The sequence below is a fragment of the Chiloscyllium plagiosum genome, chromosome 16 (assembly GCF_004010195.1).
Source record: "Chiloscyllium plagiosum isolate BGI_BamShark_2017 chromosome 16, ASM401019v2, whole genome shotgun sequence".
Lineage (NCBI taxonomy): Eukaryota > Metazoa > Chordata > Chondrichthyes > Orectolobiformes > Hemiscylliidae > Chiloscyllium > Chiloscyllium plagiosum.
This window is the reverse complement of record NC_057725.1, coordinates 64,901,275-64,926,332: the sequence shown is the minus strand read 5'-3', so window position 1 is coordinate 64,926,332 and position 25,058 is coordinate 64,901,275. Positions and strand designations below refer to the sequence as shown.

Sequence of the window (25,058 nt, the reverse complement as noted above, 5' to 3'; positions counted from 1 at the left end):
TCTCCTGTTCCCTAGATGCTGCCTGACCTGCTGCGCTTTTCCAGCAACACATTTCCATCTCATCGAGGAATAATAATAGCTGACTATGAAAGAAAGTGCTCTGAGTTCTTTAGATACTACACTGGAAATCCTAGCAGAGGAAGTGGAAAGAAAGAGAGGTATTTTGAAAACGCTAAGGGAGTTAAGGTTGGGATGTGCTCAGAGGTTCCGAGGAAACATGCATACAAGGTTAGAGATATAGTGGGAGAAATAATACCAGCAATGTAGTCCAAAAATCTGGCAATAATTCCACAAGACAATAAGATAATTTGGTGGAACATAAAAGTGGGGCTCCTGGCTCAGAGGCAGAGACATTAGCATTGTGTCACAAGGACACTCCAATTTTGGTGTTTTACATTTTAACCTATCTTTCTAATCAAACTGTTATTACACACCTCTAGAACAGGTGGGACTTGAACCTAGGTCTCTTAGTGCAGGGATAGTGATGCTATTACTGTGCCACAAAAGCTCCCCACCGTCTTCAAGTTCAGTCCTAAAGTCAGATTTGTACAATAACCTTTAAGTAAGTTAAAACAGCCTAATTAATGGAGGCAGCTGACTAAATGTGGCAAATAGAATTTAAGTATTTACATTCCTTTGTCTAAGTTGTGTGTTGTTTTTTTTTCCCTATCTCATCAAACCTGGAAGAACTGGAGCTGTTCAAGTTAAATGCTGATACATTTGAAAATGCTAAAAGACAATGGTTGGAACTATTCCAGTAACCCAACACCTAACAAAGAGGTGCAATTTGACAACTCCAATGTTGGTATTTGAAATGGACTTTTGTATACAGGGACCTCAGATAGTTCCAAGTTACAGCTCTCAGGTGAACTAACTGTGAACAGCATGTGAGAGCTAAACTATCTTTCTCTCACTGGTAGCTACAGAAGATGCCAATAAATCATATCTGTTCTACTGAAAAAGATTCCAGGCAGATTTCAAGTATTGTGCTGGCATAACTAGTAAGAGAAAGAAACCTTCATTTGTTCCCCTAAGGTGCTCTACCCACTGAGTCCGTCCAGAAAGATAAACTCTGACTATTAATAATCAAAACCATTGCAAGTGCTGAACATAACTTTCCAGCATAAACCTTTGATTCCAGACAACCATCGTGATAATTGCAAGGCACGGCTCTGCACCAATACCTTTATTCAATAGCTTTGTCTTTATAATGATCTTGTGTCCTCATCTGCATTTAATCCTTGTATATAATTTAACAATTACTTTTACTTCAGTAACTTATAGCAGTGTTTCACACACACAGACCACTTATGGAAACACATTTATACAAAATCCTGACAGCCATCAAATTTTTTAGAGTGCTACTTTCAAACCTTATAATTTCTTTTTACCAGCAGGACCCAAAAACAGTGCACATCTTTGGAAGGATGAGATTTTCCCCGAATTTCTCCACTTTTGGATTTCAGCATTGTCCCACAGGTAACTAGATATTAAAATAAGTATGAAATAAAATTTTTTTGACAAAGTAGTTATACACAAATATATTTATAATTAAGAAAGCAAGAAGGATTGTTTTAATAATATTACTGAATTTATATATGGCAGCAAAACCAGTTGCTTGTAATTTCCGAGTGGAGGTGAATGTTATAAATAATTCATTTCGTGTTGATATTGCAGCTGGATTATCTGCTCCACAAACTGGTCCTTCAAGGATGTCTGCATGAATACTGGAACCATCATAAATTGTTAAATGATCACCAATGCATGCTGCAAATTCTTGAATTTGAAAACTCGAGAATTCCAAGAGAATCTACAAAACAGATTAGATCACATAATCAAACCCAGCAATTTCCATTGGAAGCAATAATTACACAGAATAGTATATTTCACAGAAGTCTAAAAGGCCAAAATGTAAAACAAGTCTGTTATTTCAGTATATTGCGTAGTGTATGTCAACCTCAATTGTCATAGCAGACTTGATAGGGCAGCAGGAGTTTGGCAAGGGAATGCCAAGTGTAGTAAGATTATTTAACTCAGTTGGCTAGATGGTTAGCATGCCATCTAGCAAAACACAAAGAGTAGGTTTGATTCCTGTTGTGGACGAGGTAAACCTGGGGTCTGTGTCTTTCCATTGAGAGTAGAAAACAATGACAACTATGGCTGAACAACAACTGCCAAAGAACCAGTTCAGGAATAAGTGTCAACCAGCAATGAGACCAGAATCTGCTTTAGGGCATAACACATGTCATTGCATGAATTAATGTACATTTCAGGTCAAACATTTTCCAGCACATACATGGCTTTACATGGTTCCCAGCTCCTCACTGTACAGCATAGCCATAGCAAGAACTTAGGCTGTGGCCTTTTTCCACTGAACGTTTGTGGCTACTGACATTCTTTAATGCATCTGTCAGCAATCTTGAAGTTTCTACTTTAAACACTAGGTCGGGGACAGTTCTTTCCTCAGGAAATATTCACTAACACACAATTATTTATTGATTCCATTCCATTGCCTCTGTCCTGTTTATATTTGATCAATTCTCTAGGACATTTTTTGAATTGCTGCTTCAAACTTCTGGATTCACAATGGTTCTTTATATCATAGAACCTTGAGAAGGTGACACGAGTCTCACTACTTTAACAATATAAACACAATCTCCTTGCGAGCATCTACTCCGATTGACCTGTCCTCCCCTCTCCCTAGCAGTCCGATCAAGTGCACCATTTGGGAACCAATTTCATGAAACTTGTCTTTAGAACCATGAAAACATTACAACACAAAGAAATCATTCAGCCTATTATGCCTGCAATGGTGGAATAAGCTGGTCACTTATTACAATCCCAATTTCCAGCACTGGTCCTTAGCATTGCAGTCTTCAGTGGTGCAGGTACAGATCTAAATTCTTCTTAAATTATCTGAGTGTTTCCACTACCATATTGATCAGCACTATTCAAATACTCATCACTCTCTGCATGAAAGAGCTTTCCTCATGTCTCCACTAATCCTTCTACCAATCAGCTTAAATCTCTGTCCTCTGGTAATTGACCTCTCCAATAGGGGAAATATGTCTATCACCGGGCTGTGTTCGCAGGTGAAGGCTGCAGCAGTTGGGAACTCCTGGGTCATTGAAATTTCCGTTTCACTGGAACTGGATCCATGGTCCATGATGGAGCACTTAATAAGAAGGTCCGTAAAGTTGAACACTTTCTTTTTATTTTGTCTTTATATTCTGTTATAGTTTTTTTTTCTGTGTTTTAAGATGGTGCCAGGGAGTGGCAACACTATACAACATTTCACTGTATTTTGTAACAAAACACAATAAATAAACCAAATCAAAGGTATGGATAAGCTGAGCGATTTCACAACCAACAGATAAGATCTAAGCTCTGCAGTGTTGCCATACCTAATTGTGGACATTTAAATAACTCATTGGAGGAGGAGACTCTACAAACATCATTCTTTCTAAATAACAAGGCAACTCAGCACATCCGCTGAAAACAAAGGCTGAAACATTCATAATAATCTTCAGCCAGAAGTGTCCAGTGGGTGATCCAACTTGGCCTTCTTCAGGCATCCCCAGCATCACACATGCCAGTCTTCAGCCAATTTAATTCACTCACCATGATGTCAAGAAATGGTTGGAGGTACTGAATAATGTAAAGGCTGTGGGCCCTGTCAACATTTGGAAGACTTATGCTCCAAAATTTACTCCACCCCCAAGCTAGCTGTTCCAGTATAGTTTCATCATTGGCATTGACCTGACAATGTGGAAAATTGCCCACGTTTGCCCTACATATAAAAAAATAGGACAAATTCAACCTGACCAATAACTGCCCCATCAGCTTATTCTTGATCATCAGTAAAGTAATGTAAGGTGTCATCAATAGTGTTATTGTGCAGTATTTATTTAGTGATAAACTGCACACTCAGTTTGGGTTACTCCAGGGCCACTAAAGCTCCCGAACTCATTTCAGCCTTAGTTCAAACGTGGACAAAAAAAATGAATTCCACAGGTGAGGTGAGAGGTGATGTCCTTGATGTCTGATCGTGGAGATGTCATTGACATCTGATCGAAGCTCTAGCAAAGCTGGAGTCAATGGAAATCAGGGAAAATTCTCCACTGGTTGGAGTCATATTTGGCACAAAACAAGATAATTGTGATTGTTGGAGATCAGTTCCTGGCCTCAGCTCCAGGACATTTCTGCTGGAGTTTCTCAGGGTAGTGTCCTTGGCACAACCATCTTCAACTGCTTTAAACAATGAACAATCCATCAGAGATGGGGATGTTCACTGATGATTGCACAATGTTCATCATCATTCATGACCATTCAGATACTGAAGCACTCCATGTCCAACATGCAGGTTCGAGCTAACAAGTGGCAAGTACGATTCATGCTAGGCAATTGCCAGGCAATAACCATTTCCAATGAGAGAAAATCTAACTATTGGTCCTTGACATTCAATGACATCACCATAATTGAAACTCACAATATCAACACCCTAGGGAAGTTACCATTAACCAGAAACTGAGCTACATGCATACTTGGTTGTATAAATACCATTTAACAAATAAATATGGCTAGAAGAGCAAATGAGACGTTAGGAATTTTGCAGCGAATAATTCACTTCCTGACCCCTCAGAGCCTGTCTACAAGGTACAAGTAAGGGGTGGATTGGAACACTCCTGGATAAATGCAGCTCCAACAGCACTAAAGAAGCTTGACACTATCCAAGACAAAAACTCACTTGATTGGCACCACATCCATAAACACTCAGTCCCTCCATCACTAATGCTCAGTGGTTGCAGTGTGTACTGTCCACAGCACTATAGAAATTCACCAAAGCTCCAAACCCATGACCATTGGCATCTAGATGGACAAGTGCAGCAGTTACCAGCAAGCTCCCTCCAAGTGTCCTTCAGTGCCACTGAGATAAAATCTTGGAATTTCCTCCCTAAAGGCACTATGGGTGTACCAGAGCAAATGGACTGCAGTCTTGCTGTCATACCTTGCTAAAGTGCTCCGAGTTACGTAACATTATCCACACTGCAGAATGAAAATGTTTGTGATATATATCTTTTCGTTTTTGTTTTCTTGTTCTTTTTCTTTTTTTCACCCACGGACATTTGCATCTGACATTTGTTAATCCCACACAATCTTCAGGCACATCATATTTTCTCCCTTCATCACTGAAATTCACAGGAGACCAGTTCCCATTACCAAGTCATCCTTTATTTATGTTCATGCTGTACTGGGGAATGGAACTCTGACAGATAGCTCCCATGAAAGCAGCCCATCCCAGCAAAAAAATGTTAACCCTGAGCATCAAAGACCATGTTCTTACATATTTACAATTCGGTTTGCAACTAGAGATGCTCCAAAGCATTGTCTCCAGTGTTAGCTATAAAATATTGATTCAGAAATGTGAAGGTCAGGTCATGCTTTTTAGGTAGAGTCTGATTAAATTAACTTAGCTGATGTGAAGAGAAAGCAATTAATGTTAAAATGATAATGGTCTTTATCACTTGAGGCCATCATTTGTAATATACAATTTTGGAAAATTAATGTCATTAAAGTGCCATTTGTTGCCAAATGGGTGGCATAATAAATAGTGGATCCCTGATTAATGCAATTAGCCCATAGCACATCCTGAAATTCAAAGGATCATACACCGTCTCTGAAAAGACAGACAATAACTTACTCTGCCCAGATTGCATGCAATGGCAGCAATTTTATATCATTATTGCACAGTTGACTTCTGATTGAAAATGGAATGGTTTCAACTTTGTGTCCTTGTAAGTGACTCGCAGGCTCCCTTTGAAATGCAGAATAATCTACCTATCTTAATGAAAACAATTCCCCCACAGAGGCTGTCAGCCAGTAACAGCTGATAGCTCACAGCATGGAAGAGCCTATGCACTAACAAGCAATGCAAGCCACAGAAGCCTCTAGGTAAACACAAAGTGACTGAGTGCAAAGAAATTAAGCAAAGAGCTATAAGATAGTTTGGGTATAAACTATGTTGGGGCCAGTATACATGCCAACTGCATAACCAAGACATAGAGGCAAGGGATCAAATATGCAAAGATCTGGTATATCAAAGTGTACAAACAAGGTATCAGAGTAAAATAATACCTTGGGAAGAGAGGGTCAGAGAATGACAGAAAGAAGAGAGAGAAAAACGTACGAGGATGTTGGCAGTCAGAACAAGGTGTTACAACATTAACAAAAATACAAACCTAACAACTCTGTTTCTGCAGAGATAGCAAAGTAAATGAATTGATAGTGCACTTTGAGGAAATAAATACAATCTGTTAGCCATTGCTGAAACATGGTTCAAGATTGGGTCCTGAGTATTGAAGGGTACATAACATTCAAGAAAACTAGAAAACTCGTAAATGTGGAAGGATAATACTTTTAATTAAATATGCCATTTTGCAGTATTACTTGGTTCAGGAGACCAGGACGTAGAATCAATTTGGGTGGAGGTGAGGAATAGTAGGACAAAGAAGCCAATAGTGAGAATGGATCATAGGCTTCCTGACAGTAACTAAATAATTGGGCAAAGTATACAAGAAGAAATGATAAAGAAACAGCAATAATTACTGATAAGTTTAAACTAAATAATTGTTGTGTAGGTATATGGCTTGGTGGGAGCGGCCACGGTTGCGGTCGGGGGAACGAGATAAACAGCAAGGGTGTTACCGCCCTGTGCGTACAGATACGGGACGTGTGGAGACTAATTTGCGCGCGAGAGGAGGTCACGTGGAGACTGTTTCACAGGCAGAAGGAGGTCACATGGGGTCAGACATCCGGGAACGCGAGAAGGCGGAGAATGGAGTCAGATCAACAGCCAATCAGAAGACAATCCCACCTCAGTGATTGCATGACGTTCTGTACTGTATAAAAGACTGGGTCAGGGACAGGAATAGGTCGGACTTCGTGAACGGACACACTATGCTGTTTGTCAGGGACGGGAAGACCTAGACCCAGAGCTCTGTATACTTTATCCACTTACTGCTAAAATAAACTAAGAGTTTGAGACCGAATATCTTCTCCTATTGCTTCATTGAAAGAACACGCAGGACTCGGCTCACACAGCGGAAAGTAAGCTGGTAGATTGAGCCAAAGTCCAACAATTTGGTGACCTCGACGTGATGAAGACGGAGAAGTGATGGAAAAAAGAGAGAAAAATAGAAACAACGGACAACTGACGTCTGATGACAACAACAAGCGGCGCCGCATAAAAAGTGAGCAGACACCTGTTTATATCGAAGTTCTGCAATTGTAGATACCAAATTGATTGTTGTCATTATACCGCAAGTGTCCTAGTAATAGTAAGTGGATAAAGTATTGATTTAATACGTACAGGTTTAAAGTCCCGTGGGGTTAGAGTCCCCATAAAAGCAACAAGGTACGTAAGTGTGAGGAGGTTTAAAGTCCATTGAGCAGGATCTCATAAAAGCAACGCTCACAAATTTTGGTTTATGATTGATGTGTTGTAAGTTTTAAAATTATATTGGGGAACGTACAGAGGGTGGCAGAAAAGCCAATAGTGTCTCGAAGACAAAGACGGTGATGTCTCAGCGAGAGAGAGAGTCGGCAGTGGAAACCTAACGGTGACAACGAAACTGCTGATAATTCTCACTGAAAGGGTCAGTTGCTCGGGTGTACTCCATACAAACTGACTGGCTACCGGATTTGTCTCTGATTGGGTTGGTTGCTCGGTTATATTACATCCAAACCAACTGACTACTGGACGGGAGGATTAAAAAAAAACACATAAAATGGAAGGGGAGATATTCATCAGTGCAAGAGCCAGATGCTCACTTGACACCGTATAGTGCTGAGAGTGAAAAGAGGGAAAGATTACATGACTCAGGTCAGTTACTAGATGACGGGTTCTCAGACAGAAGAAGGAGAGATTTGAGGGAAGAAAGAGACAGAGAGAAATTGGATGGAGAGGTGTCTCAAAATAGTACGGAAATTGAGGAAGAAGAATCCCTGACAGAGGATGACCCACACACCTACCCCGTCACTTTGACAGGCTCACTCACAATGCATACGGAACACGGCCCTCCACTGAAGCCTCTACCTGAAACAAGATATAACCTGTGTCAAAGAGACACATTACGACAACCCACAAAGTATCAGCACCACCAAATGCCATTAATTTACAGAGGCTCCTATATGGGGGATGTTTATCAGCCCTTCACATTTACTGACTTGAATTGTATCCTGGATAAGATGCCCCACCCACTGAGGGAGGTGGGCCCTGGATGACTAAATTTTGCCAATACACGCTAGGCCACAAGTTAGCTATGGGTGACTTGAGTATGTGGGAAATATAGCAGATTGAAGCCTTTGCGGGGACCACCTCTCTACCTGATTTAGACCCTTTTGCGCAGCATGCCACCTGTGTGGGAAGGGCAATGAGGGATAGATTTCCGATTCCACCGGGAGCAATGCACTCACTCACCTTCACAATGAAGGAGGGTGAGGATATGCCTGCCTTTTTGGCCAGATGTAAGGGCACGTGGACAGATACTGCGGGGAGCCATCCAGGGCCGGGTCAGCTACAGACCACGTTATTTAGAAATGCCGTTATGGCAGGGATGCCTAAGGAAGTAAAAGAGGCAATGGAGAGTAATCCCGACATCCCAGGTTGTTCTACAGAACAGTGGGAAAAACACTTGACGCACCACCTGAAGCGCCACAGGACAAAACAGGATGAAGATAAACAGAGCAACGAGTCAGCTAAAGTGCAGTTACTGAAGTTACAGCTCGATGAGGCTAGAAGGAAAGCTAATGATACAAAGAAGGCCCCCCAAAAGACAACTCATCAGATGGTTCAGCAGCCGTCACCACAAAACAACCTCCCGAGTCTAGACCCAACACCTGATTGGATGCCACACCACCCCCACCATGGGGGCAAGCCTATAGGTGTAGCAGGAGGAATGCGTGGTAGTGGAAGGGGCCGCGGAGGACTCAGAGGTCAACCACCCAATACCTGTTTTGAATGTGGCCAAACCAGGCATTAGAGGAAGCCTACATAATTATATACAGGACAATTGACAAGGTACTGCTGGAACACAGGCAGATTGAAAGGTTTCACGGCAGGGAAAAAACAGATCATCCACAGGCTGCAGCGATGCTTGACACTCTACCAGATACCTTGTGGTCAGCAGGTCCAACGGATGAAGGTCACTGCAAACACGTCACACCGATCACATTCGATTTAATAGAACCCACTCCGATTTGGCAGAGACAATATTCACACAAACCAGAGACTGAAGCCGGCAATGCCGACACAATTGAAGGATTGTTAGCAGCAGGGGTGCTAGAACCCTCCCGGTCAGCCTGGAACACTCCTATCTTACCTGTAGAGAAGCAGAATATAGGTAAATATAGGATGGCGCATGATCTTAGACGGATCAATAGTGTTGTCTCTACTCCAACAGTTCCAGTTCCAAACCCATACACTGCGATGTCTGTGCTGACCCCTGACCATAAGTGGTTCTTGTGCATTGATCTGGCCAACACGTTCTTCTGTTCGCCCCTAGCTAATCATTTGAGGGACATTTTCTCGTTCAATTACAAAGGCCAACAACTACGTTATACAAGGGTCCCTCAAGGGTTCATTTTGTCACCAGGGGTGTTTAATCAGGTACTGAAACAGCAGCTGAAGGACCTAACGCTCTCAAAGGGGGTGGTATTGATCCAGTATGTGGATGACATTCTTCTGGCGGCACACGACCATGTTTTTTGTCTGGCAGCCACAAAGTCGTTGCTGATTCACCTGTATAACGTCGGTTTCAAAGGCTCACGGGCTAAATTGCAATGCTGCAGAGAAACGGTGTCTTTTCTGGGTAGAGTTATTTCCGGCACGGTGGCACAGTGGTTAGCACTGTTGCCTCACAGCGCCAGAGACCTGGGTTCAATTCCCGCCTCAGGCGACTGACTGTGTGGAGTTTGCACGTTCTCCCTGTGTCTGCGTGGGTGTCCTCCAGGTGCTCCGGTTTCCTCCCACAGTCCAAAGATGTGCAAGTCAGGTGAATTGGCCATGCTAAATTGCCCGTAGTGTTAGGTATAGCGGTAAACGTAGGGGTATGGGTGGGTTGCGCTTCGGCGGGTCGGTGTGGACTTGTTGGGCTGAAGGGCCTGTTTCCACACTGTAATGTAATCTAATCTAATCTAAAAGGAACAGGTGTGTCTCCGTCCCATAGATCCTCCATTCTGCATCATACCAAACCAGTCACTGTAAAAGACATGCTCTCATTTCTTGGGTTGGCAGGATACAGCAGACAATTCGTTGCATCATATGGGGAGCTCACTTTCCCTCTGAGGGCCATGGTAAATGAGCAAGGCATGAGAAATTTATCGGCCCATTTGCGGTGGACCACGGAGGCAGACAAAAGTTTCATATCTCTCAAACAGGCCCAAATGCGGGCTGCTGATTTAGCGGTCCCTGATGACAAAGAGCCATTTTTCCTCAATGTTTCTGAAAAATCACACACAATAAATGGTGTTCTTTTTCAGAAAAAAGCGGGAGGCAGGCAGGTACTGATGTAAGTAAGTGTTACCCTTGACCCAATAGAGGACAGACACCCGCCATGTACAAGACATGCAGCAGGGGTAGCAAAAATTCTCCAAAAGGTAGCACATATAGTCATGGGCCATTCACTAACGGTACTGACGACACACAGTATAGTGAACTCAACAGCCTTCACAATGACATCACTGCGGCAAACCAGGTTAGAGAAAATCCTGAATGCACCACATATAACTTTCACACACGAAGGAATCAACATGGCTGACAACATGGGAGAAGGAGAACCACACATGTGCGAGGAAAGGGTACAGAAAAACGTCAAAGTTAGACTTACAGACAAAACCACTAGTTGACCCAGAAAAAGTGCTGTTTACAGATGGTTGCTGTTACAGACATCCAACTGAAGGACTAAAAGTGACAGGCAAAGAATCGGCCCAGTTGGCTGAACTACAGGCAATAATTGCTGCGTTAGAATGGTCAGAGGGAAAAAGAGTGAACATCTACACTGACTCTGCATATGTGGTAGGAGCTATACAGGTAGAACTCAGTCAATGGATCAGAGCAGGATTCTTGACAGTAGCAAAAATACCAATCAAACATGAAAAAAATGTGAAAAGATTAGTGGAGGCCCTAATGAAACCTGCAGAAGTGGCAGTGGTCAAGTGTAGAGGACATGACAGAACTGATACAACAGTAGCTAAGGGCAATCAGGAAGCAGACTTAGCAGCAAAAAAAGCAGCAGGATATGCAGCCCAGTACATAATGATGCAAACAGAGAGAACAGTGTATGACCTGCTGCCCACCTGCGATGCAAATGTGTTAATAAAAGAGCAGCAGAAAGCCTCTCATGAACTGACAGTATGGAGAGAGAGAGGGGCCACAGAGTCAGAAGGGATTTGGAGGTCACCGGACGGTAGACCAGTGCTACCCCCAGGTTTGATAGCTTCCATGCTCCAGGAAGCTCATGGGTTGACACACTAGAAAAACGCAGATGCAGAGGTATCTGACACATTGGTGGCATCCGTTCTTGCCGGCAATGATTGAAAATTACATCAGAGAATGTAAAACGTGTACAGAATACAATGTAAAAGCAACAGTGAAACCACACGAGGGAAAATTCCCTCTCCCAAGAATGCCAGGTCAGGAAATAGTGATTGACTACACTGACATGATAGAGAGAGTAAACGGTACCTTTTGATAGCAGTGGGTGCATATACTGGTTGGCCAGAAGCGATACCGGCAAAAAAGGAAGACACAAAAACAGTGATCAAATTCTTGATGGTTGGCCAGAAGCGATACCGGCGAAAAAGGAAGACGGAAAAGCAGTGATCAAATTCTTGATAAACCAATATATTCCAACGCATGGGTTTCCAAAGAAAGTCAGGTCGGATAATGGCACACACTTCAAGAATAAAGACCTGCAAGAAGTTGAAGCAGCTTTAGGACTGAAACATGTGTTTGGAACAGTGTACCATCCTCAGTCACAGGGAAAAGTGGGAAGAATGAATCAGTCCATAAAAGGAAAAATAGGAAAAGTGTGTGCACAAACAAAGTTAAGCTGGGTGGATGCCCTACCCTTAGCTTTAATGTCCATTAGAAGCTCAGTAAACTCTATCGCAGTGTTCACCCCGTACGAGCTAACAACAGGACAGCAGTTCCTGGGACCGGGAGCTGGAATACAGATGTTAGAGGGAGGAGGAGCCTCTCTAAGGTACAAACCTTACTATGACCAACTAACAGCTTGGGTGTCAGTTTTCTCTAAACAGGTTGGATCGGCAAAGGGGGACCTACAGAGCCAGGCGCCATCTACCACAGACTGGGTCCTGCTGAAGGTGATCAAACGGAAGAGGTCAGAGCCAAGGTGGACAGGACCTTACAAGGTGATGGAGAGGACATCTCATGCGGTCAGACTACAGGGGAAAGGAGAAAGCTGGTACCATTGGAGCCAGTGTGCAGCCACGGAATCGCCAACGAGAACTGTAGAACAAATAAGAACAGAAAAAGAGTAGAAGGGTCTTAAACTTTTAATTTTTGCAGGAAGAGGGTTCTGGAAAAAGGGGGGAGTGTGCTCTATGTTCAGAGATCAATGTTGTACGTTCATCCCCAACAGTACAGCACCTGATGGCTCGGTAACCAGAGCCCTGGAAGGACTAAGAACCTTGTCTGAAGAAATGCATGAACATTCAGGTATTGGCAACCCTCTAGGAGGCATTTTCGACTCATGGTTTGGGAAATGGAAAGGATTGATTGTGTCTGTGTTTATGTCCCTCATTGGTATGATGACTAGGTTAGTCTTGTGTGGATGTTGTTGTATCCCCTGTATTAGATCTCTGTTGAACAGGGTAATTATCACAGCAATTGAAGGGAAGGCTCCCCCACCCTACCAGGTGTCACAGATGGAGACGGAAAGCATGGCTCTGGCAGGAAGGGAAGACTATGCATCGGAGAGCAAATGTGATGTATAAAACTGGTTTGTTGGTCTCATTTTCATGAGACCAAAAGGGGGACTTGTAGGTATATGGCTTGGTGGGAGCGGTCACGGTTGCGGTCGGGGAACGAGATAAACAGCAAGGGTGTTACCGCCCTGTGCGTACAGATACGGGATGTGTGGAGACTGTTTTGCGCGCAAGAGGAGGTCACGTGGAGACTGTTTCGCGGGCAGGAGGTCACATGGGGTCAGACATCCGGGAACGCGAGAAGGCGGAGAATGGAGTCAGATCAACAGCCAATCAGAAGACAATCCCACCTCAGTGATTGCATGACGTTCTGTACTGTATAAAAGACTGGGTCAGGGACAGGAATAGGTCGGACTTTATGAACTGACACACTATGCTGTTTGTCAGGGACGGGAAGACCTAGACCCAGAGCTCTGTATACTTTATCCACTTACTGCTAAAATAAACTAAGAGTTTGAGACCGAATATCTTCTCCTATTGCTTCATTGAAAGAACACGCAGGACTCGGCTCACACAGCGGAAAGTAAGCTGGTAGATTGAGCCAAAGTCCAACACTTGAAAAATCAGCTTGACAGTTATAGCCTAAATGAATAGCTTGTAAAATGTTTTTAAGATAGTTTTGAAAGTAATACTTTCTGGATGTAAGTTATATTAGACTTGAGACTGTGTAATCTTACCTTAGTGTAACGGCACCTCTAGGTAGTAGTGACTGCAACGTTCTTGAATTTTGAAAGAGTAGAGTGAGTCTACAATTAATATTTTAAACCAAAAGTAAAGGCAACTAACTGGGTATGAAAGATAAACAGCTAAAGTGAACTGGCATACTAGACAAGGGGATAGATTAATGGAGATGCAATTGAATATTTAAGGGGATATTTCAAAATACACACAATAAATACACTCCTACGATAGAAACAATTTTAAAGGGATGATACACCATCCATTGTTAATTAAATACATTAGGGAAAGCAACAAACATAAGGAAAAATGCATAGAACTTTGCAAAGATGAGTAGCAGATCAGATGATTGGTCAGAATACAAAGAATGGTAGAAAGTGACTAAAAGGTTAACCAGGTAGAAGAAATTAGAGTATGAGAGGATGCTAGTTAAGAATGGGAAAACATAGCAACAGTGTGTACATATATTTAAAATGTGGAGGTGCCAGTGTTGGACTGGGGTGGACAAAGTTAAAAATCACCCAACATCAGGTTGTTGTCCAACAGGTTTACTTGGAAGTAGACACTTTCGTAGCACTCTTGCTTCATCAGGTAGTCAGTGGGGCAGGATCATTGCACACAGAATTTATAGTCAAAGATCAAAGTGTTGTACAACTGATGCAATGTATTAAATAAACCTAAATTGCTGTTAATTCTTTAATCACTTAGAATGGGGATGCATTTTTTGATTAATATGTAAATCCAGAACTTTTTTTAAGTCACAGTCCTGAGATAAAACCTTAAGTTATCAGTGTAAAAAAAAGGTGACATCTCAGCTCAGACAAAGCATTAAAAATGTGAGGTTACAGTCTGTCTGTATCCCAACCTGGAGTCAGACTGGTTCTATTTCCAAAGTAGGAATTTCTAAAATGTCAATTGATTGACTGCCTACAGATTGTGTGGTTTTTGAACAAAATAGAATGTATCTGCAAATACAAATCTGCAAATGCAAATTCACCCCATAGACTTCTGTGTGTGAATGCTTTTGTGTGTGCGTGATAGAGTGCCTGCGTGTGTGTGACACAGAGTATATGCCTGTGAGAGAGAGTGTGCGCGCAGGTGAGTATGAGTGAGTGTGTGTGTATGTGAGAGAGAGAGAGAGAGAGAGTGGGTGTGTGCATGAGAGAGGGTGTATGTGAGCGTGTGAATGTGATCATGTGTAAAACTGTGTGTGTATGTGTTTGTATGTGTGCTTGTGTGTGAGTGTATAGTGTAGTAGGGTTACCTGTAGTGTGACATGAATCCAAGATCCCAGTTGAGGCCATCTTCAAGGATATTGAACTTGACTATCAGCCTCTGCTCGGCGACCCTGCGTTGTTGCGTATCCCAAAGTCTGCCATAGAGGATGGTGTCCCGAAGACCCAAGGCCGAATGTCCTTGACCCCATACAATCTGTAGGCAGTCAGTCAATGTGACATTTTATAAATTCCTACTTTGAAAATAGAACCAGTCTGGCTCAAGGTTTGGATATATACAGACTCTAACCTCATACCTTTAATGCTTTGTCTGAGCTGAGATGTCAACTTTATTTTATACCGTAAATTATCTCAGGACTGTGACTTGAAAGGAATTCTGGGATTTACACATAAATCAATTGAAACCTGCATCCCCATTTTAAGTTGTTAAAGACTTAATAATCTAGGTCGGTCCAATACATCACATCAGTTGCATGACACTTTGATCTTTTACTGTAAATTCTGTGTCCCATGATCCTGCCCCAGTAGCTACTGATAAAGGAGCAGCCCTCCGAAAGCTTGTACTTTCAAATAAAATTGTTGGACTACTGGTTTCGTTGCGTGATTTTTTAATCTACATTTATTTAAAAAGATTAAGTGTAGTTGTAGTAATTGTAACACAGTCAGCCAGGTGGACATCATAGAATATAAATTTCCTGATTAGGGCTATTAATCTGGTCCAATCAGGGAGCTCTGGCTAACATAAAAAAGGATGTGTTAGAAATGTTGACAGTTTGGTGGCTGACTCTGAATGAGGTAGTACTAAAGTCAAGGACTGTTCATGTGCAAATAAAGGGTGACTTGGTAATGGATTCTTGCCTCTGTGGAGTTATTTCAGTGAATAAAGCATGATCATGAAGAAACTTGGTTGCAACAGTCATAGAACATAAAACAGTACAGCACACTACAGGCCCTTCAGCCCACGATGTTGTGCCGACCGTTGATCCTCATGAACGGTAAACCTAAATGTATGAACCCTCAAATTTCTGTGACCATATGCATGTCCAGCAGTCTCTTAAAATATCCCCAATGACCTTGCTTCCACAACTGCTGCTGGCAGCGCATTCCATGCTCACACAACTCTCTGCATAAAGAACCTGCCTCTGACATCCCCTCTATACTTTCTGCCAAACAGCTTAAAACTATGACCCCTCGTTTTAACGATTTCTGCCCTGGGAAAAGTCTCTGGCTATCACCGCCTCTCATTATCTAGTACACCTCAATTAGGTCCCTGCTCTTCCTTCTTTTTTCCAATGAAAAATGTCCGAGCTCAGTCAACCTCTCTTCATAAGATAAACCCTCTATTCCAGGCAGCATCCTGGTAAACCTCCTCTGAACCCTCTCCAAAGCATCCACATCTTTCTTATAATAGGGCGACCAGAACTGGACGCAGTATTCCAAGTGCGGTCTAACCAAAGTTATATAGAGCTGCAACAAGATTTCATGGCTCAAACTCAATCCCCCTGTTCATGAAAGCCAAAACACCATATGCTTTCTTAACAATCCTGTCCACTTGGTTGGCAATTTTAAGGGATCTATGTACCTGCACACTATGATCCTACTGATTCCTCCACACTGCCAAGAATCCTGTCTTTAATCCTGTACTCAACTTTCAAGTTTGACCTTCCAAAATGCATCACTTCGCATTTATCCAGGTTGAACGCCATCTGCCACCTCTCAGCCCATCTCTGCATCCTGTCAATGTCACGCTGCAGCCTACAACAGTCCTCTATACTGTCAACGACACCTCCAACCTTTGTGTCGTCTGCAAAGGTGCTAATCCATCCTTCAATCTCCTTATCCAAGTCATTAATAAAAATTACAAACAATAGAGGCCCAAGAACAAAGCCCTGTAGAACACCACTCACCACTGACTTCCAGGCAGAATACTTTCCTTCCACTACCACTCGCTGTCTTCTGTCAACCAGCCAATTCTGTATCCAGACAGCTAAAAATTTCCCTGTATCCCATTCGTCCTGACCTTCTGAATGAGCCTACCATGGGGAACCTTATCAAATGCCTTGCCGAAGTCCATATACAGCACATCCACCGCTCGACCCTCAACTTGTCTAGTAACATCCTCAAAGAACTCAAGATTTGTGAGGCATGACCTGCCCCTCACAAAGCCATGCTGACTGCATTTAATCAAGCCATGCTCTTCCAGATGGTCATAAATCCTATCCCTCAGAATCCTTTCTAACACCTTGCAGATGACAGACGTGAGACTGACTGGTCTGTAATTGCCGGGGATTTCCCGATTTCCTTTCTTGAAGGGAGGAATTACATTTGCCCCCCTCCAGTCCTCAGGTACGACTCCGGTGGAGAGCGAGGATGCAAAGATCTTCTCAAGCGGCGAAGCAATCACATTTCTCGCTTCCCAAAGCAGCCGAGGACAAATCTGGTCTGGCCCTGGCGACTTGTCAATCTTAATGTTTGACAAAATCTTTATTTCTTCTGGGCAAATGACATTGTGCCAGAATTAAAGCAATGAGTAATTCTCCTGATAGCCTGTGGAGCAACAGTTGTTTTCCCCAGTTAATAGGAGCCTTACATTCACTGAGGCACCAGATACTAAAACTTTTCAAGAACTGACAAATATTGTTAAGGAATAGTAGAACCATCAAACTGCCTCGAATTCTAGGATGCTATTGTATTTACTCTGTAATTTGAGAACCAGGGGAATCCACATCAGGATTTTTGACTAGGTTAAGATGACTGGCAGAACCCTGTGACTTTCATTTAACCCTTAATGAAATGCTTAGAGACTGTCTGGAATGTGGAATTAATGATGTAACAATGCAAAAAAAAATGCCTACCAGCTGAAGCCCAATTGGAGTTAACAGACAACAACTGGCTTTATCGGAAAATGTGGTAAGTGTAGTATGGGTTGCAGGGTATTCAGATGGAAGTGGACATTATTGCCAGTCTGACTGATCTTGAATGAAGGCAATTGCATGCCATCACTCAGGACATGTCCTGATCAGAGGCTCTCTGGGTCAACCCAAAACACAACATCAAAACAAAGCCAATCTTTGGCCAAATGGTTAAAATTTCCCTCAGGACCTTGGCCAGCAAGCCATTGTAGTTGATGCTGGAATGTGAACTTGAGTCAGCAAAATAATCCACTTAAATTGAGTACGATAACTCAAAGGCTGGTATCCAGTAGAGTTCATGCCCTGGAAAGTTAAATTGTTGAGCAGCATCAAAATCAGAACCAATCAAGATAAATGTATAGTTAAATTGTCATCTAGTTCTAATGACTGTATCAATGATCCTAGACCCAGTTTTTAACAATTTGCTCTGGACCCCAGCCCTCAACTTTGTGCAAGATTTTAGCTGGGCTGAGAACTTATAGCAGGAAGCCCTTACAGATTATGGGTATAACGTTTGATCTGGCGTCTTTGAAAATAGCTGGTTCAGTTACCACTATTTGTAGTAAAAGGCTTGGGTCCAAGGTTAATGGAGTGAAATAAGTTGCAAGTGATTGAACTAGATTGAGTCAACACTTTACAATTAGAAAATGGCTGCCTGAGTAAAGTCCAAATTAAGTACCTTGAGGTTTTCCAGGGACTATCAGAGGAGCTAGGGCCACTTTGAATGTTGTTCAGGAAGCAATTGACTGTCAAAAGTTGATTGTGGGTGGCTGTTTGCAGGAAAAGGGACCTCATATAAGTGAAGGCTATCAAAAGTGAGTTATGTTCTGACGGTGTAGATGTTACTGTACCTTTAAGAAAGAGTGAAAGCTAGCAAGGACGGACTGAAAGTACAGGGTGTTGAACAATTTAAAAATATAATATTTAGTTGTGAATCAAATAACTGGAGCTGTGTTGCCATGTACAGAACAAATTCAAATTCAGCCAATTAATTTAAATTATGCCTCAAGATACTAAAATCTAATCCAATTTGAATGTTAATCATCAAAGTCTGGCAGCATCTGTAAGGAGAGAAAAGAGCTGACTTTGAGTCTAACTGACCCTTTGAATTTTAATATCTGGATGACATCAAGCTAATGAAGCGATCTGATGTTTTGGGGTATAAAATCAGACATTTTGAACAGTTAGGGGGAGAACATCAAAGAGCTGCCAAGCAAGCAACAATTGCCAGGTACCTGTCCATAAGAAATTTGTGCAGAACACCGAAAGCCGACCGAAAGATATCTACAAAGTTCAACATCCAAAAGATAATAACTGGGTTTGAAATTAATTTTTTCATAAATTTAAGAGGGAATTTATCTGACCACTATTGTCAAATGGGAGGTAGAAATAGGTTTAAGAGAAAGGTGTTATAAATAGTTGTTGTTTGATGTTCTCTTATGGAGTTTAAAAAAATAATTTTTTTCTTTAAATACTGAGATCTGGGATGGCTCTTTGCCTCAAACTTTAACAGATTATGGTGCGAGGTGAGATTTTCTGTGTCGGGTTTAAATTAGCAGAGGGATTTATCTCGTGTTGTAACAGTAAATAAGGGTTTGGAGCTAGCATGTTCCTATTAGAGTGAAGAGTTGGACTGGCAGGAGTAGAGAATCCTAGATAATTACAATTAAGGCCCTGATCTTGGAAAAGGAAGCATATGACATGATAAGCAGCTGGAATGAAGTGAATCCCTTGACGAATATAGAGGTAGCTGAAGTACACTTGAGAGAGAAATCAGGACAGCTAAATGGGGACATGAGATGGCTTTGGCAGATAAGGTAAAGATGAATCCAAAGAAATTCTACAAGTACATGAAGGGCAAAAGAGTAACCAGGGAGAGAATGGGCCTCTTAAAAATCAACAAAGTCATCCATGTGTGTAACCACAAGAGATGGGTGAGGTCCTTAAATAAATATTTCTCATCAGTATTATCCATTGGGAAAAGTATGGAAATAAATAGTGATGTCTTGAAGAGAGTCTGCATTGGGGAGGAGCTGCTGGAAGTCTTAAAATGCATCAAGGTAAATAAATCCCCTGGACCTTATGAAGTCTATCCCTGGACTTTGTGGGAGGAAATTCTGGGAGTCCAAGCAGAGATATTTGTATCATCAATAGTCATGGGTGAAGTGCCTGAAGATTGGAGGGTGGCTAATGTTGTGCCATTATTTAAGAGAGGCTGTAGAGAAAAGCCTGGGAATTATAGACCAGTGAGCCTAATGCCCTTGGTAGGTAAGTTGTTGGACTGGATTCTGAAACAGGATCTACAGGCATGTGTAAGGACTCATTTGGGATAGTCAGCATGGCTTTGTGTATGAGAAATTATGTTCCATGAATTTGAGTTTTTTGAAAGAGTGACCAAGAAAGTAGATGAGGGAAGTGTGGTAGGTGTTGTCCAGGCGAACTTTAGCAAGGCCTTTGACAAGGTACAAGGTTGTTGAGTAATGTTAAATCTCTCAGGATCCATGGAGAGCTAGCCAACTGAATACAAAATCATGAGGGGCATGGATAGAATAAATAGACAAAGTCTCTTCCCTGGGGTGGGGGGAGTGCAGAACTGGAGGGCATAGGTTTAGGGTGAGAGGGGACAGATATAAGAGAGACCTGAGGGGCAACTCTTTTCACACAAAGGGTGGTAATGTGCATGGAATGAGCTGCCAGAGGAAGTGGTGGAGACTAGTACGATTGCGAATAAGAAGGGTTTGGAGGGATATGGGTCAGATGCTGGCAGGTGGGGCTAGATTGGGTTGGGATATCTGGTCGGCATGGACAAGTTGGACTGAAAGGTCTGTTTCCGTCTGTACATTTCTATGACTCTGTGCTTCATAATATTTCTGACGCATCAAAAGGCTTCTGTTACTGCTCTTGATCGGCTAGATTACTAGATTTATAGTTTGCTTTGCTTTCCATTTAAATATCACCCACTTTGAAATGGCAGAAAGCAGACACAGCATAACAATTAACTACCACCCAATGACATATCCAGGAGATTTTGGAATGGTGTCACAGGAGTTATAACTATTCTTGTGCAACATGAAGGAATTGTACTCTGCTTTCATCCTTGTTTTTTTCTTCCTGATACTCTTCCCTTCAGTCTCTTTGTTCTTTCTATCCAGGTTGGCCTCTCTAAAACTTCAGTGCTTTCAGATCATTCTCGGACATTTTTTTCTTGAAGTGATCTCTCAATGCTGCCATTAGTTATATACATTTGTACTCATTCTGTTTCTGAATTTTCCAGAATCTCAAAAAAATAACCCAATGAAAATTCTGTTAAAGGAAAAGAAATGCAAGGGTAATCTAAATTATTGTATTTCATCAGCTATCTAGTGCATCTCCTTTTTCTGCATTCTATAATGTTTTTAAAGCAAACGAATATCATGGTTCAATATTGGACTCTTCTGCCATTTGGAAACTCCTGGTGTGATGGAATGTTTACCTTACATTCATTTGATGGTAAATGCAAACTGGAAATGATTATTCAAGTCATCCAGTTCAATATGTGAAGGGAAAATACAACTTACCAGTACTGATAGCATTGATGTGAAATGCACACAAAATTCAATAAAAGTCAACTTCAACATCTCTGAACAGTTCTTCTTCCTTCCTCTTTCATTTTTCTTTAGTACCTTAACAAATATTGCTGTTTCTACTCACACACTTTTGAATTTTATGAACATTACTGAGCTCTTACACACCTTGAAACGATGAGGTGCCCGAATTAGCCACCTGCAGTCAGCATTGTTTGGATACAATCCAGGGTAATTTGGAGTGGTCATGTTCCCAGATGCAGCTATCAACATGCCTCCACATATGTCTATTAAATTGCAATTTAAAATGGAAATTACCACACAATATACAAAATATGATATTATAACTATTTACAAGTAACAGTAAGAAAATTATTGAGAAAGGATTCTAGCTTTAATGTGCACAGATCACTGCAGACTGTGAACAAAACCAAGAAGGTATAACTAAATCAAACAGGATATTGTCCAGTATGAATATAATCATTCAGTACACACTTTCATACTATTGGTTCAGTTGCATGTGTGGTAATGAACCAAGTTATAGTCCCTTCATAATTGAGATGATGCTAACCATAGAAAAGATTCAGGAGAACACATTATGGATGGCAAGACAGGCCATGTATTATAGCTTCAGCTTGGAGCTCCTGGATGCCAGTTTATTCAGGACAAACATATTTATGGTGGGTGAAGTTTGTGTAGCCTTGAGTATATGAGTTTAAGGCTGCACTACAGACACTGATACATCAAGGAGAGGAGCATATACTTTTTGGATTCTTTGTAACAGGAGACAATCACACCTGTTAGAAAGGTCTTCTGATTTGGTAGGGTTCATGCACAAGAGATTGTGACTAGAAGCGAGGCAGAGAAGGGGACCCAGAGGGCTAAGGGCTCAGCCTTCACAACTGTCCAAATAAATTGAAGATTCTTTTAACTTGTTTGGATGAAAATGGGTCTGCAGATTGGATAAGCTTACTAACTGTGACACTGTGGTGGATAGGAAGCCATCCAAACAGGAGAAGAAAAAGGAATGTAGTAGTAGTAGTAGAAGATAGTTTAGTCAGAGGGAATCACAATGTTCTCTGCAGCAAAGAACATGAGCCCAGATGGCTCTGTTGCCTGCCTGGTGCCAGGGTTCAGGAAATCTGCTGAGGTTTGGAGAAAAACCTGCAGTGGGAACAAAGGTAGGATACAGTCATTGTGGTCCATGTGAGTCCCAACAACATAGGCAGGACAAAAGAAATGAGGCTCTGCATTGTCAGTATAAGCAGGCCCCATGTGAAGAAGCAGAACCTCAATTCATAACATATGAATTATTACTTAAGCTACAAGTAAATTGGTACAAGGCAAATCAGAATAGAGACCAAAACGTTTGGCTTAAAAATTGAAGGGAATAAATACATGAAGAAATATGCTATCGACCAATTTGGCATTGCATTGGAACTGCATTACTTAAATACATATTAATACATAGGGTCCTGTTCTTTGCAGACAAAAAGATGCACATGTTCTGAGCCTTTTCAACTTAACAAAATACGTGACAGCCTTTCACTAGTTCATTAGTCAGGGCATTGCCCTGAGTAATGACCAATTAAACTTTAATCAGGCAGTTTGAGTGTAAGCTGAGCCTACAAGTTCTGTAAATCAACATTGAGTGCATTCTAGAAATTAAAATGCACCTGCCAACTAATCAGCACTCTCCTTTCATAGTTATTCAGCACAGAAACAGACCCTTTGGTCCAATTCATCCGTGCTGACCAGATATCCTAAATTAATCTATTCCCACATGCCAGCATTTTGACCATATTCCTTTAAGCATTCCCTATTCATATATCCATCCAAATATGAATGTTGGTTTTCCCCTTGAATTGGTATTCTTGCAAATTATGCTGATGAGTACAAGATGAAAAACTTTACCAAAATGTTTTTTTGCTGAAATAAGTAAATATGATCTGGTGGTCATTACAAGGACATGGCTGCTGGTTGACATGGTTTCATACCTGATTAGTTAAGGAAAAAGGATCTTTAGAAGAAATGAAGCTGAGGCAAAATGTGCAGGGATGCCTCTGTTAGTTTATGACAGCACTAATACAATAGGGAGGCATGATAAAAGTTCAGGAAACCAGGACATGGAAATAATTTAGGAGAAAGTGAGGACTGCAGATGCTGGAAATCAGTGTCGAAAAGTGTGGCGCTGGAAAAGCACAGCAGATTCCTAATGAAAGGCTTCGCCCGAAACGTTGACTCTTCTGCTCCTCAGATGCTGCTGTGCTTTTCCAGCACCACACTTCATGGCATGGAAATAATTTGGCAAAGGTGAGAAATGATGAAGATGAAAGGTCACTAGGTAGTAGCAACCACAGCATGTTTAAAATTCTCATTCAATATGAGTTAGAGAAGGGTGGGCTTTAGATAAAACTTTTAATTTAAGGACAATTATGAGGGCATGAAAGCAGAACTGATATATTGGCAACTTAGATTGAGGGTAGCACAACACAGATAGTGGCATATGTTTGAGATACATACAAAATAGATACATTTCACTGAGTAAGAAAAATTCTAAGGGATGGAAACACCATCTATAGTTAACAGAAGGATGGGATGAGGAGTGGCAGATGGTGTTTAATTTGGAGTAATTAGCCCCATTTGTCAGCATGTGGCCCCATATCCCTCTATAAACCTCTCCTATTCATATCGAGAGTGGGGTGCTGGAATAGCACAGCAGGTCAGGCAGCATCCAAGAAGCAGGAGAATTGACGTTTCAGGCAAGAGCCCTTCATTGGGAATTATACCTATCCAGATGCATTTTAAATACTATAACTGTACCAGCCTCCACCATTTCCTCTGACACCACCCTTCACATGAAAAATTTGCCCCTTAAATCTTTCCCCTCTCACTTTAAACTTATGCCCCCTAGTTTTGGATTCACCTACCTTGGGAAAAAGATCTTGACTATTCAGCCACAACACAACACTCGTTTATTCAATGCCCTGACCAATAATGGCAAGTGTGCCAAATGCCTTCTTCATTATGCCTGTCTACTTGAGACTCCCCTTTCAGGGAAATATGAGCATGCACTCCAGGGTCCCTTTGTTTGACAACACTCCCTGTGACCTTATCATTGTGTATAGCTCCTGCCCTGATTTGCCCTACCAAAATATAGCACCTCACATTTATCCAAATTAAACTTCATCTGCCACACCTTGGCCCATCTCATCAAGGTCCTACTGTACTCTGAGGTAGCCTTCTTTACAACAATTTTGGTGTCATCTGCAAACTTACTAACCATGCCTCCTATATTCACATCTAAATCATTTATATAAATGACACAAAGCAGTGGACCCAGCACTGATCCCCACGGCACACCACTGGTCACAGGCCTTGAGTCCAAAAATCAACCCTCCACCACCTTCCAGGCAATTTTACAAATGATTGATTCTCCCAGTATTCTATGCAATCTAACCTTGTTATCTAGGCTACCAAGTAGAACCTTGCCGAAAGCATTTTGTTGGAGAACGGAGAGACCTAGGTGTTCAGATACATAGTTCTTTGAAATTCTTTGAAAAAACAGACAAGGTATATAAGAATGTGTTTAGCATGCTTGACTTTCTCAGACCTTTCAGTATAGGAGTTGGGACGCTATATTGAGGTTGTGCAAAACACCA

At 41.7% G+C, this 25,058-nt stretch overlaps 1 protein-coding gene across 1 annotated transcript in view; it reads right to left on the bottom strand.

The window, feature by feature from the left end:
* LOC122558113 (low choriolytic enzyme-like) overlaps window positions 1-25,058 on the bottom strand; it is a 122,809-nt gene that overhangs the window by 4,649 nt on the left and 93,102 nt on the right. Inside the window, exons 7-9 of the mRNA XM_043706431.1 lie at window positions 21,565-21,683; window positions 1,588-1,810; window positions 1,374-1,483 (exon numbers count right to left, since the gene is read on the bottom strand). Of these exons, the coding sequence (XP_043562366.1) occupies window positions 1,374-1,483; window positions 1,588-1,810; window positions 21,565-21,683 (452 nt within the window). The remainder of the gene's footprint in view (window positions 1-1,373; window positions 1,484-1,587; window positions 1,811-21,564; window positions 21,684-25,058) is intronic.